Source organism: Erpetoichthys calabaricus, chromosome 3 (genome assembly GCF_900747795.2).
Source record: "Erpetoichthys calabaricus chromosome 3, fErpCal1.3, whole genome shotgun sequence".
Lineage (NCBI taxonomy): Eukaryota > Metazoa > Chordata > Cladistia > Polypteriformes > Polypteridae > Erpetoichthys > Erpetoichthys calabaricus.
The window spans coordinates 275,243,284-275,256,800 of NC_041396.2; the positions used below are offsets into that span (position 1 = coordinate 275,243,284).

A 13,517-nucleotide genomic window follows, 5' to 3' on the forward strand; every position below is an offset into this window, starting at 1 on the left:
TCTCTATCTCTCTCTCTCTCTCTCTCTCTGATCCTGATGGAGGGGGTGTGAGCTGCCGCCTTCGACAGCTTTGTACCAGCGGTGCTTCGCATACTTAAAAGCCAAAAAGCCCTATTGATTTTTTTTTTGACTGCTTGCTTTGCACTCCTTTGAAAAGGAAGATATGTTTGCATTCTTTTAATTGTGAGACAGAACTGTCATCTCTGTCTTGTCATGGAGCACAGTTTAAACTTTTGAAAAAGAGACAAATGTTTGTTTGCAGTGTTTGAATAACGTTCCTGTCTCTCTACAACCTCCTGTGTTTCTGCGCAAATCTGTGACCCAAGCATGACATTCTAAAAATAACCATATAAACATATGGTTTCTACTTCGCGGATTTTCCTATTTCGCGGGTGGCTCTGGAACGCAACCCCCGCGATGGAGGAGGGATTACTGTACTTTACCTCAATAATTGGTAAATTATGGTACACTGCATGGATCATATACCTTCTACATTGGTCTGTACATCTGACTAGTCTCAGAATTATGGGTTGCCCTTCAGGTTGTTACCGAAATCCATCGCCTCTTACAGTTTCTGGCCTCACCCTGGATCTGAGTGCAACAGAAATGAGAGGTGGGCACCATGTATCCCTCATGCAGTACACTACCTTCTCTACGATGCCTCCTGCTGGCCAGCAACCCCTTCTCATCCAGCAACAGATGAATGATGGCTTCTCGCTTGGAGTCCAGCTGGAATACATAGAAACAAAGGAGTTAGCATCATTAAAGTGCTGAATAAACAGAAACACAAATAAGAAGACTAAATCCAGTAATCCAGATTAGTTCTTGGCAGACTGCGGCAACCATATTTCATTAATGAGAGGAACGTCCTTAGATATAGCACATTGTCACTCACTTGGTCAAGACCTAAGGGGTCTATTTTTAGCATCTGCCTTAATAAAAGGACAAGTGTCTGTATAACAGTCCAGTTTCTATGTCTCTGCTATTCAAAAGATGGCACATCACAAACATTAGCACTGCTTTTACAAACCCTGTACCAAATGGTATATAACAACAAAACGAACACACAGCTCTGCAAATGTTAACGCTGAGATCTATGTTGATTATTTTGATTTCAACCCATCTTAGATGGGTAGCACAGCTAGTTTACAAAAATTTGGATTGACATCAAGTGAGCTTGCAGTGGCATTTCACCATGTAGTACTTTTAACCAAAATGTTGCACTTTCTCTAATTATAGGATTCAAGAAATTATACATCTTATGAACAAAATGATATTATTAGTGAGATATGGAAGCAAGTTGTTCTGTTAATAACTTAAGCTTATTGTGTTCTCACATGTTCACATCCATTTTCTGCTTTTTCTTATTGTTCCCATGCTTAATCCAGCAGATGCTGTATTAGGACTGAGACTTTAGTGAAGTGAATATGGGCATTCACCAGGCAATCACCTTCAAACTTGAGGCAGCCTAGACCTACTCTGGCCTGATGAAGCACCAGAGAAAAAGGCACTTGACTTACAAAATTATTATTTCAGCAGTAGCAACAAAGTCTTCCTACTTGAAAATATCCATGTAGATGGGCAAAATCTTGCACCCTTCTTTATGATATGGCTGTGCTTTTGATGTATTCGGGTTGGTATCTGACAGTAGTGTGTCAGGACTCGTACTGTCTCATGAGATGGCCTACTTTTACTTCAGTTCACTTTTCCTGTTCTCATTAGCTAAGCCTTAAATGTGACAGTGTGGTACAATTACTTGAAATATGTCCTAACACTGCTTAATAAAACTTTAGTAAATGTCTATGTTACGGGTGTCAAACTCATATCCTGGAGGGCCACAGTGGCTGCAGGATTTTCACCCAGCCACATTGTTAATTACTAGCCAATTACTACTAATAAACACACTGTTTTACCTTAATTTTATTTTGCTTGCTTTTTAAGAGATCCTTAATTCACTAGTTAAACAATAATGATATACAAAGTGAGCCAACACAACAAGCTAACCTGATCTGATTTGTACCTGTGTATCCATCTGTGAAAGACTGAGAAATATGGATCTGTTTTGATCCACAGAACATTCTGATGGCGCTCTCAGGAAAAAAAAATCAACAGTTTTGAAAATGTCTGGTGTTATAGAATATGATCACTAACAAGTCATTGAATTAAATAAAGATTTCACTAATAACAAGAATTAAGACATTGGTTGGATTTTTGATCCCCTGTCATAGCTTGTCATATATTGGGATGCTTTACATTTCACTTCTGTTTTGCTGATTTGGAGTGGTCTCCCCTCGACTTTCTCATATACTCAGATATGGGGGTGGATATTTGAGGAGTAAACCGCAAGACAATGATTTTTATATTATGTACATTAAAGAACCATCAACAACAAATCAAATCAAATTAATAATGTATTGAACAAGCATTATAAAAGTAAAGTTGAACAAATCTGACTATGCAGTTGCATGAATAAAAAATTTGCCATGATAATTTTATTTTGGAGAACAATTCAGGTAAATTACCACTTTCGGTAAGCAGAAGTGGCTCAAAAGTTGCAAGGGACTTTAGTAATGTAATACTTGTATGCAAAAGTTTGTTTACGTAAAGTGAAAACGTTCTCAAATATGTATTTGAACGTCAAACGGAAAATTGCGATGATCTCAAAAACTGGTGACTTCTCAAAAACATGCAAAGTGACAAAAAATGACTAGAATGTGGTGCTTTAGCACAATGTGATGTGAAATGATCAACTTTTTAATATTTTTGGGGAAACGTTTCAGGAAAAGTACCCCTTCCGGTTAGCGGAAATAGCTCAAAAGTTGTTCTAAATCTACATTTTTAAAATTTCATTGACCTAAGTGAAAGCATACTCAAGTTATCGTAGTTATATACACAGACACACACACACAATTCCAAAAATGGTATTTTCTGACTCAGGGAGGTCTAAAAAGTCGAAATTCATCAAAATCAAATTTTTGGATGATTACAATACTTTCCCTATACTTCGTATACGAGAAAGTAAAAAAAAAAAAAAAAGAAAAGAAACAAGAGGTCCAAGTGTTAAGAAGTCAATTAAAATTAACCAAAAGAAGTCTGATTAGCAGTTGTCAATGGTTACTAATGGAGAAATTGGCTGGAACAAAAAACCTGCAGTCACTGTGGCCCTTCAGGATCGGAGTCTGACACCCCTGGTTTATGTGAAGTGTGCTTATTATTATCATCATATAATTTAAAAGACTCGATTTCATTGCTAATAATTACATATACATTTTTTTTTACTACTGGAGGTTACTTTCCCACAATGAATCAAAGGAGAAATGAAACTGGAAGTCTTGTGTTTTAGTGTTAAACACTCAGTAGGCCACAATGTCGTCACATTATTTTCTCCATCCATCTCAGTGTCCCTCTAAATCTGTGCCATTTGTCTAATTGGTAACTCCAAGTCTGTACAAGGGTGTCTTCTTGTGGACTAGCACCCTGAATGGGGTCTGTCACATTAGGCACTAGTTCTTTGCAATTCTCTAATGATGCAGGTAGGTTCAAAAAATTGGATGGATTGAGCACTTCTTTTGATCCTCATTATTGGTTAATCAGGTTTTTCACGTATTCAATAACAATTTTTTTTTTTAAATATACCAGCATAACAGATTACATCATTTAAAGCATATTTAGACAAATGTGACTTAATCACGGTATATCTGTAGGAGGAATTTGAACACATCAGCCAACCCAACCACACCTTCAAAAGCAGTCAATCTCTCGGGACTCCCATCCAGCCAGTGCTATCCAGGCAGAACTGAGCCGTGAGGATGAACTAGGGTAGCATTTCAATCAAGCTTGGCGCACAATACATGCCATGGTGCAGGTTAGGATCAGGAGGCACTGCCCACAGAGGAGCCATAACATGCAGGTAAAATCAAAATGAATGAGGATGATTGTCAGCATGTGGACAGAAATAGAAATTATTGCTTTTTTAACTTTCGTGTCTGCTGTGCTATAAGTCATGATCACATCAAGGTTCATTAAAGTGCAAAGGGAAATTGTTATTTTAGTGTTTAATTGATTCTTTATTGGGCTACATTATATAGACACTTTCTGGCACCATTATAGCAAGAATATCTTAAAATGCTTAATCCCATTTAATTTTACAGAAGATATAAACTAACTTGCTAAATGTGCTCTTTACCTTGAGTCACCTTAGTCTCCTCACTAAAGCCATAACCAAGACTTACTATTTGTTTATGTTGTGAACTAGGAGTCAAAAAAGCACATAAGTTCCATAAATATTACCAAAATTGCCAACTGTAGAGTATTTACCATCAATGCCCCAGATACAGTTAAAAAAAGGCACTAAAAGGAGTAGCCTAGAAAGGGGAAGAGATCGAAAGCAAACATGGTCCCAATACGGAATCCCAAACAAAGTCATAAACAGAGCACTGGCTCAAAAATCCACTAATCACAAAAGGTACAAAGCGCAGCAAAACACAAGTAAACACTCCAAAATGAAAATGAACCGCCAGGAACCGAGGGAGACTCTCCATATTTATAGGGCAGGTACCATCTCTTGGTGACCACACAAGAAACAGAACACAGGCATTGACAACAAAGCAGATAACAAACAAAAGTATAATTAATGTAGATAACTGGCAGAAAAATGAGAAGAAACATGACATTGAACGTCAGCCAGGGAAGAAACCCTGGCTGAAACATGACAATTTATCATCACCTCAGCCTCTAGAGTCCCACTAACTTATACTGGAGTTTTTCTTGGAGATTTTTCTACAATGGTTTATAAACTGGAGCCATAACTGAACATCAGGTGTGTTCTCTATTCAATAAAATTATGTTTACTGTGTTGCAGGAGAGTAGCAACTTGTTGACATGCAAGTAAGAATCACAATACTTCTACTGCTGCAACATTCTGGGGGGATTCTTTTCTTTTACAAGCACACTGTGTTGAAGATAACATTAATGCAATTATTCAAAAGTTTTAACTCTTTATTAAAATAATTCTATATTTTATTCCATGGTTTTCACCATGAACGTTCTAATTTGAACCTATGGCTATGCATTTCAGTCTTTCTGGCATCGGCCTTATCCTGTCCTGAAACCTTCAGTTGTCGTGCAGTGCTGTCTCTAAACATGAGAGCAAGACTCACTTTTCAAAAATGTTGCCGAAACATCTTTCAAAGTAATAACTGTGGAAACTTGGAATGTTATGTAATGGTTTATCCAAAAATAAAAAAAAAATGGGAACAAACATCAAACAAAAATTTTGAATAAGTCTACAAATAGGCCAAAAAGAGTCCTGAAGATAAACAAAATGTTTGGATATCAGATCTCTTTTCTGAGTATAACCTTTCACATGTGAACTGTGATAAAGCATTATAGAGAAACAACTCCTAGAAACACATCTGAATGTTCAATGCATAACAGTCATAGGTTATTTGAAACTGCTATCATTGTAAGAGCCAAGCCTTTCAAGTTAATGTTAATGGTAAATCTGCAAAGATAACAGAAGATTCTGTGTTCAGTCCTATGAGCCAACATTAATGGAATACCCTTAATATTCAGCTTTAACTCAGTGGGACAATAGAATGATCTCAGATTGTAGTTAGACAACTAAATACAGTCATATGAAAAAGTTTGGGAACCCCTCTTAATTCTTTGGATTTTTGTTTCTCATTGGCTGAGCATTTAAAGTAGCAACTTCCTTTTAATATATGACATGCCTTATGGAAACAGTAGGATTTCAGCAGTGACGTTAAGTTTATTGGATTAACAGAAAATATGCAATATGCATCATAACAAAATTAGACAGGTGCATAAATTTGGGCACCCCAACAGAGATATTACATCAATACTTAGTTGAGCCTCCTTTTGCAAATCTAACAGCCTTTAGACACCTCCTGTAGCCTTTAATGAGTGTCTGGAGTCTGGATGGAGGTATTTTTTTTTTTTTATATTTTTATTTTATTAATTTTCATTGTAATCATTCCATACAAACAGATCAATTTATAACCCAACAAAATTGAAGACAAATCAAACCCCACCCCTGAGAAGGAGAGCTTAGCTAAAGGAAAATTGCTTAAGGCTTTTTAATAAGGCAACATTAAACAAAAGAAAGGGAGAAGTAAATATCTATGTAAATAAGAGATGGAGAAGGGAGTTAAATGCGGTATTAGTTATTTCTCTTATTCTAAAATAATATTGATTAAATCCTGCCAGGTTTTGAAAACATTTTGTACAGATCCTCTAACTGAGAATTTGATTTTTTCCAATTTCATTTAATATAAAACATCGGTTTCCCACTGACTTATAAGAGGAGAATTAGGATTCTTCCAATTTAACAAAATAAGTCTGCGTGCCAAAAGTGTAGTGAATGCAATCACCGTTTGCTTGTCCTTCTCCAATTCAAGTCCATCTGGAAGAACACCGAACACAGCTGTTAATGGGTTAGGAGGGATTGTGACCCCAAGGCTGTCTGAAAGGCACTTAAAAATTTTTGTCCAAAATGATGTTAGTTTGGTGCAGGCCCAGAACATGTGACCCAGTGAGGCAGGAGCTTGGTTGCAGCGTTCGCAGGTTGGATCCTGCCCTGGAAACATTTTGGACAGTTTTAAGCGAGAGAGACGAGCTCGATATATAATTTTTAGTTGAATAATTCTATGCTTTGCGCATATGGAGCTCGAGTGAATTCTCTGCTTTGCTACCTTCCACTCCTTTTCTGATATATTGATTAGATAGATAGATAGATAGATAGATAGATAGATAGATAGATAGATAGATAGATAGATAGATAGATAGATAGATAGATAGATAGATAGATAGATCTTCTTCCCAATGTCCTCTTGGATCTTTGAAAGGTAGGGACTCTAATAAGATTTTATATATTGCAGAAATGGTGTTTAATTCCTCGAAATTAAGCAGTATTTTTTCCAGCAATGTGGAGGGTGCAAGGTGGGGGAAATCGGGCAATTTCTGTTTAACAAAATTTCTAATTTGAAGATAGTAAAAGAAATGTGTAGCTGGGAGGTTGAATTTTGAACATAATTGTTCAAAAGATGTAAATACCGGTATGTTGTCTATATAAAGATCTCTGAGCATTTTAATCCCAAAACTTTTCCAGGTATTAAAAACTGGATATACTTGCGAAGGTTGAAAGAGGTGGCTCTCTTGCAGAGGTGCCACTGATAAAAGATTTTCCATCTTAAAATGGATGGAGGTATTTTTGACCATTCTTCAATACAAAATCTCTACAGTTCAGTTAAATTTGATGGCTTCCGAGCATGGACAGCCCGCTTCTAATCATACCATAGATTTTCAATAATATTCAAGTCAGGGGACTGTGATGGCCATTCCAGAACATTGTACTTCTCCTTCTGCATGAATGCCTTTGTAGATTTCGAACTGTGTTTTGGGTCATTGTCTTATTGGAATATCCAACCTCTCAGTAACTTCAACTTTGTGACTGATGCCTGAACATTATCCTGAAGAATTTGTTGATATTGGGTTGAATTCATCCGACCCTCGACTTTAACAAGGGCCCCAGTCCCTGAACTAGCCACACAGCCCCACAGCATGATGGAGCCTCCACCAAATTTGACAGTAGGTAGCAGGTGTTTTTCTTGGAATGCAGTGTTCTTCTTCCACCATGCAAAGCGCTTTTTGTTATGACCAAATAACTCAATTTTTGTCTCATCAGTCCAAAATATTTTGTTCCAAAATGAATCTGGCTTGTCTAAATGAGCATTTGCATACAACAAACGTCTCTGTTTGTGGTGTGAGTGCAGAAAGGAGTCCTTTCTCATCACCCTGCCATACAGATGTTTATTGTGCAAATTGCACTGAAGTGTAGGATGATGTACAGATACACCATCTGCAGCAAGATGTTCTTGCAGGTCTTTGGAGATGATCTGTGGGTTGTCTGTAACCATTCTCACAATCCTGCTCATATGCCGCTCCTGTATTTTTCTTGGCCTGCCAGACCTGCTGGGTTTAACAGCAACTGTGCCTGTGGCCTTTCATTTCCTGAAACTGACAGTTTAAACCTCTGAGATGGCTTTTTGTAGCCTTCCCCTAAACCATGATACTGAACAGTCTTTGTTTTCAGATCTTTTGAAGTTGCTTTGAGGATCTCATGCTGTCACTCTTCAGAGGAGAGTCAAAGGGAAGCACAACTTGCAATTGACCACCTTAAATACCTTTATATCTCATGATTGGACACACCTGTCTATGAAGTTCAAGGCTTAATGAGCTAATCCAACCAATTTGGTGTTGCAAGTAATCAGTATTGAGCAGTTTCATGCATTCAAATCAGCAAAATTACAAGGGCACCCACATTTTTGCACAGCCAGTTTTTCACATTTGATTTAATTTTATACAACTAAATACTGCTTCACTAAAAATCTTTGTTTGGAAAACACCCCAGTACTCAGATGTTCCTAGGAAATGAAAGACACACCACTGTTATATTTTTTGTTGAAAGTAGAGTAAATTATTATGCAGGCTGAGACGGGTTCCCAAACTTTTTCATATGACTGTAAAAACATGAACTATTAGACAGAAATATTTAAGGGCATACAGTATATAATTTATCTTTGTGGTTTTATAATTAAATCTGTATCTGTATATAGAGTTTATGAATAATTCATGGCTCATATTAAGTAAAACATAGTAATTGTCTCTGCTCCCTGAATAATCTATTAGGGCCAGAAAAGTAAGGGCCAACAATTTTACTCACATAGATAACAGAAGATTCTGTTTTCAGTTCTACAAGCTGACAAATTAATGGAATCCCATTAGGATTCAGCTATAACTCTGTGTTACAATAGAATGAGCTCATATTGTCATTAGACAGCCACATAAAAACATAAACTATTAGACAGAAAGGTTTAAAGGCGTACAGTTGTCTGACTGTTACAAACCTCAGGAATTTAAGTCTTACTGTATGTGATTGCCTAAAGACACTTTAAGAAATGTAACCTAGACATGTAAGCCTTAAATGAAAAATCACACACATTTTCTTCCTTTTTGTGTGTATTATCAGCTTTCATCATTAGTTTTTATTTGTGAACCATCTGCTTTCAGTTTTATTAAAACATTTAAAAGGAAGACACCTGGACTGTACAGTTTTATTGTACACAAGTGAAACTAGTTGTTGGGAACTTTCTTGTAGCTGCATTTTGAACAATTTTGGAAACCTTAACTAATTAAGCTACAATCATCAAATTCAATCAATATTACATCCTTTGGTGAAAGGTAACAACAATAATAATTCTTTACATTTATATTGCGCTTAGAGGGAAACTTTTAATTGTAAGGGTATTGTTTAATTTTTATTGTTGGGTTTCATGGAGAGTACTTTTAACTATAATGCAAAATAATTACACTGTGTGATGGATGATATACAGAGGCGGTCAGGAAGGAGTGTGGTTCCTTAACCGTACGGGAGGCCAGCCCTATGCCACTCCAAGAATACAGGGCAAAGAAAACTCTTCCTTGCCCAGAATTGAGGCAGAGGATGTCAATGCCAGGAGGAATAAACAGGTGTCCCGGCTGGGTTAGATCTAGGAACAATACCAAGCCGGGAGGCCCATATGATGGAACGACTGGGGAGAACAATGGATTCGGGACATTGCCTCCCCCAAAGCGTTAGATGGTAGCTACCCCGGATTGCAGCGGTGCCCTGGGTTCCCACAGGGCACTATGGAACTTGGAGTTATTTGTCTCAGCCCCGTTGGGTACCATGGGTGCCACAAAAATGGAAAAGCCATATGGCATAGGTTGTCTGGCTAACCCGGAAGTGCTTGCAGATCATGTGGGCAGAAAAGCAGATGCACTACCAGGTTAGTCAATATAAAAGGACTTGCCGCCCTCATCCAGGCGAGTCAGAGTCGGGTGGGAGTGGATAAAGCTCACCCGGGAGATGTTGAGGAGTAGAAGAGAGAAAGAGGAGCTGAAGAGAACTGTGCCGATTATGCTTTTGAACCTGTGTGGAAGGTATTTGTACAAATAAATCAGCTTTATTTGAAAGGGACTGGTGTCTGGGGGTTTGGGGCTCTCTGGTGCCCCCTGGTGGCTCACAACTGACTGCCAAATTCACTAAAGATGCATTTAAACTCATGGAGAATCATAATGTCTTCAGGTTTTACTTATGTGTGTGATGTAAAGCAAACACAAGCAGCTACAACCATTGCTGATAGGTAACTGGGGGATTCAACATCCCGATTAAAGTACGAGAATTCTCCTAGAGAATGAGAAGCTCCTAGAGGGCAGTGTATAGCGCCAGCATGTCAGGTCATGTCATAGCTCGTCAAGGGTACTGTGGATAACAGCCCCTCTGGCCTTCCACTGTACCAATTTATAGTGCTATTGGGTGCAGGAACACTTTGTAGTATTAGCCATATTTTACATGTGAAATTTCATCCCTTTTGTATTTTAATTCTGACATTTGCTTCACATTTGAAATTGACCTGACAAAGTTCATTTTTACTGCCATCATGTTATTTCTTTATTTAAAGTGATGCCTTGAATCCTGTCACAGCTAATCAAAGCACACTGCTTTATCCCTCTTGGGTTACAACTCTCTTTGTTATTTTTACCAATAGTTAGGTTTCAAAGTGGTAGGATTTTGCTTTCTTTTACGACTTCTATTATTACTTGACTTACCATTTTTCTTGCCCTTTCAGACTCTGGTTACGTTTTGTTTTGCTCTCCTGCTCTTCTAACCTTTGCTTGTCTTCACCACTACTATTTGCTGCTTAAACATCTCCAGGGGCCTGATGTATACAACTTGCTTCAGTTCGGAAACGTGCATAAGCCCTTTCTTACGCAAAAGTTTGCATTTATAAAACATGAACTTGCCATGGAAATTGACTTAAAGTTACAGAAGGTTTCGATCACCCACAAGTCCTCTGTAGACTTTTTTGGTGTTAGGATTTTAGCGACTGCAGGCAGCAGGACAATGAAGTGAGCAGAAAAATTCATTTCATTGCACATTTAAATGATGTGTCATTCAAATGTCCATCCATCCATTCATCCATTTTCTAAATCCAAGGTCTCTAAACCTGTAATGGAACAGGGATTGCATGATTTCTGCGTGATGGTCTCTGTACTGTAGGCTCTAGTTCAACACACAACTGCTCTATGTTGTCTACATTGGCTTATAAGTCAGTCATAATCACGAAAAAGGACACAAATAAGATTAAAGATATTTAAATGACAGAAAACATTGTCAAAACAAAGTATGTCTATGTATTTTAGTTGGGGCAAAATAGGCACTTTCTCATTTTAAGAAGTTGGAAAATATATGCACGCTGTAACATTCCACTGTGACAAACACTTTAGTGAGTCTTCGTTGTTTCTTAATTTATTTTTATTTTTAAAGTTGTGTTTTTTTTTAAATTATATTTTTCTCAAACAAATAAAAAAAAAACACTTTATTTTCCTCCCGGGCAACGCCGGGTATTTCTTCTATGTTAGCTAGTATAAGATAATGGCAAGTAACTCTCTGTGCTCAACTTCAATATAATCTCAAACAATTCTTGAATGTTAATTATTTGAAAATCATTTAGGGAGTCAAGACTTTTCCGAGTTAATTTTGACTTTGATAGTGATTTACGTATTGAAGTCCAACATTTGATGTCATTTTTGGCTTTGGACCCACATTTGTTTTGATCTCGCTTTATTCCTCATCATATAGTCCGTATGACAATGTTTATGCCATTTCTGTGGTTGAATACTCAGTAAAATAGCTGCTGAGGTGTACTTGAAAGTAATAAAAAGCCAGGGCTTAAAAGCCTGTTCATGGCCTACCGTCAGTGAATTTAGAGACCGAGTTAGAGTACGTCCACACTACTAGGTTTTCATTTAAAAACTATTTCTGATCCAAAATTATCTCCGATTATGACAGCATTTAAAAATGATTTATAAAAGTATCTCCACCCACATTAAAACGACTGAAAATGCATTTGATGTAGATGTTTGCCTACAATGAGCATTTGAGCATCACCTGAAAAATCCTTGAAGAAGTGAGAACCTCACCAGCCACGGGATTTAATGCAAAATTGTAGTTACCAGTAAAATAGATAGATAGATAGATAGATAGATAGATAGATAGATAGATAGATAGATAGATAGATAGATAGATAGATAGATAGATAGATACTTTATTAGTCCCAAGGGGAAATTCACATACACCAGCAGCAGCATACTGATAAAGAAACAATATTAAAGACTGATAACAATGCAGATATATAGACAGAAATTAACTTTTAACGTTTACCCCCCCCCCCGGTGGAACTGAAGAGTCGCATAGTGTGGGGGAGGAACGATCTCCTCAGTCTGTCAGTGGAGCAGGACATTGACAGCAGTCTTCAGCCTTTTAGACATGTATGCAGCATTCAAACTGTACAAAATACAATTTAGATGCATTTAGGTAAGCAATGCAACAAGTGCCATTTAAACCAAATGTTCTGTGTTCGCTACATTGGAATATGGTTTTCTTCTGTGAAGGGTGACCGATTAGGTAAGGAGACATTGCAATGAACAGGATCCAATCAAGGAAAAGCTACATGATGAGCACAAGCAAATCAAATCACAATTAAAGTCTGTCTTTTTGAAAAATTGTGTTTTCGCTCATCCACACTGAAATGATGAGGCTGAATTTTCAGAAGTGTTGGACTGTGGAGAGCATTTCCAAAAGCCTTCATTTTTGGGGTTCAAAAACACGGGGGAAGTGTAGATGAAAGGCAAAAATGGAGACTAATATCTGTGTTTTTAAATAAACTAGGGGGCTTCACCCCCTGTTCCCTTCGCTCGCCAACCAACTTCACATCTCTGCCACTCGCGTTACGAAGAGATGCGATCGCTCCTCCGAAACCCCATCTTAAACAGTGATACAATGGGAAACAAATGTTTTTTTTTTTTACCTCCTCTTTGCTCGATCAGCTGCTGGCATCTCATGCGGTGCACTTCTGTCATATCACCTATGTCCATATATTCAATCTCTTTTCACTTTTACCTTTTCATCAATATCGCATTGAATTTTGATTCCGTGTTTGGAATTACATCGTAAAAACGCAACGCATAACTGCCCATGAGTGAATATCGTTTCATTCTCTCTACAAGAAATGTGTCTGACAATAGCATTCACACAAATGAGAAATAATTTCTCTAGCGGGATTTCACTTCCACCAAACAACAAATCTTTTAATTCTTGCGGATACGCCTCTTCATTGGGAAGAAACACTACTTTTTTTTTCCCTGATGACAACACGAATTAGACGATCTACAAGTCTCCGACTTAAAGTTTACATCCAAACAATATATTCGATCTCTTTTCGCTGTTCCGTTATGTCACCCAGTAATAATATCCATTTGTTTGTGCTAATGCAATCTTTATTCTCCTTTTTTTGAGATTTTCAAATTTTCTTACTTCCATTATCTCTAACCTGCTCTGCATGTGCATCGCACCAACCTTTGTGAACCTTTGTCATCTACTCTATTTTATTTCC

The 13,517-nt window shown here is 37.5% G+C and overlaps 1 protein-coding gene across 1 annotated transcript in view; it reads right to left on the reverse strand.

The window, feature by feature from the left end:
• The window catches only part of tnfsf12 (TNF superfamily member 12), an 81,326-nt gene that overhangs the window by 33,406 nt on the left and 34,403 nt on the right, over window positions 1-13,517 (reverse strand). The window contains exon 2 of the mRNA XM_028798348.2: window positions 648-729. Within this exon, the coding sequence (XP_028654181.1) occupies window positions 648-729 (82 nt within the window). The remainder of the gene's footprint in view (window positions 1-647; window positions 730-13,517) is intronic.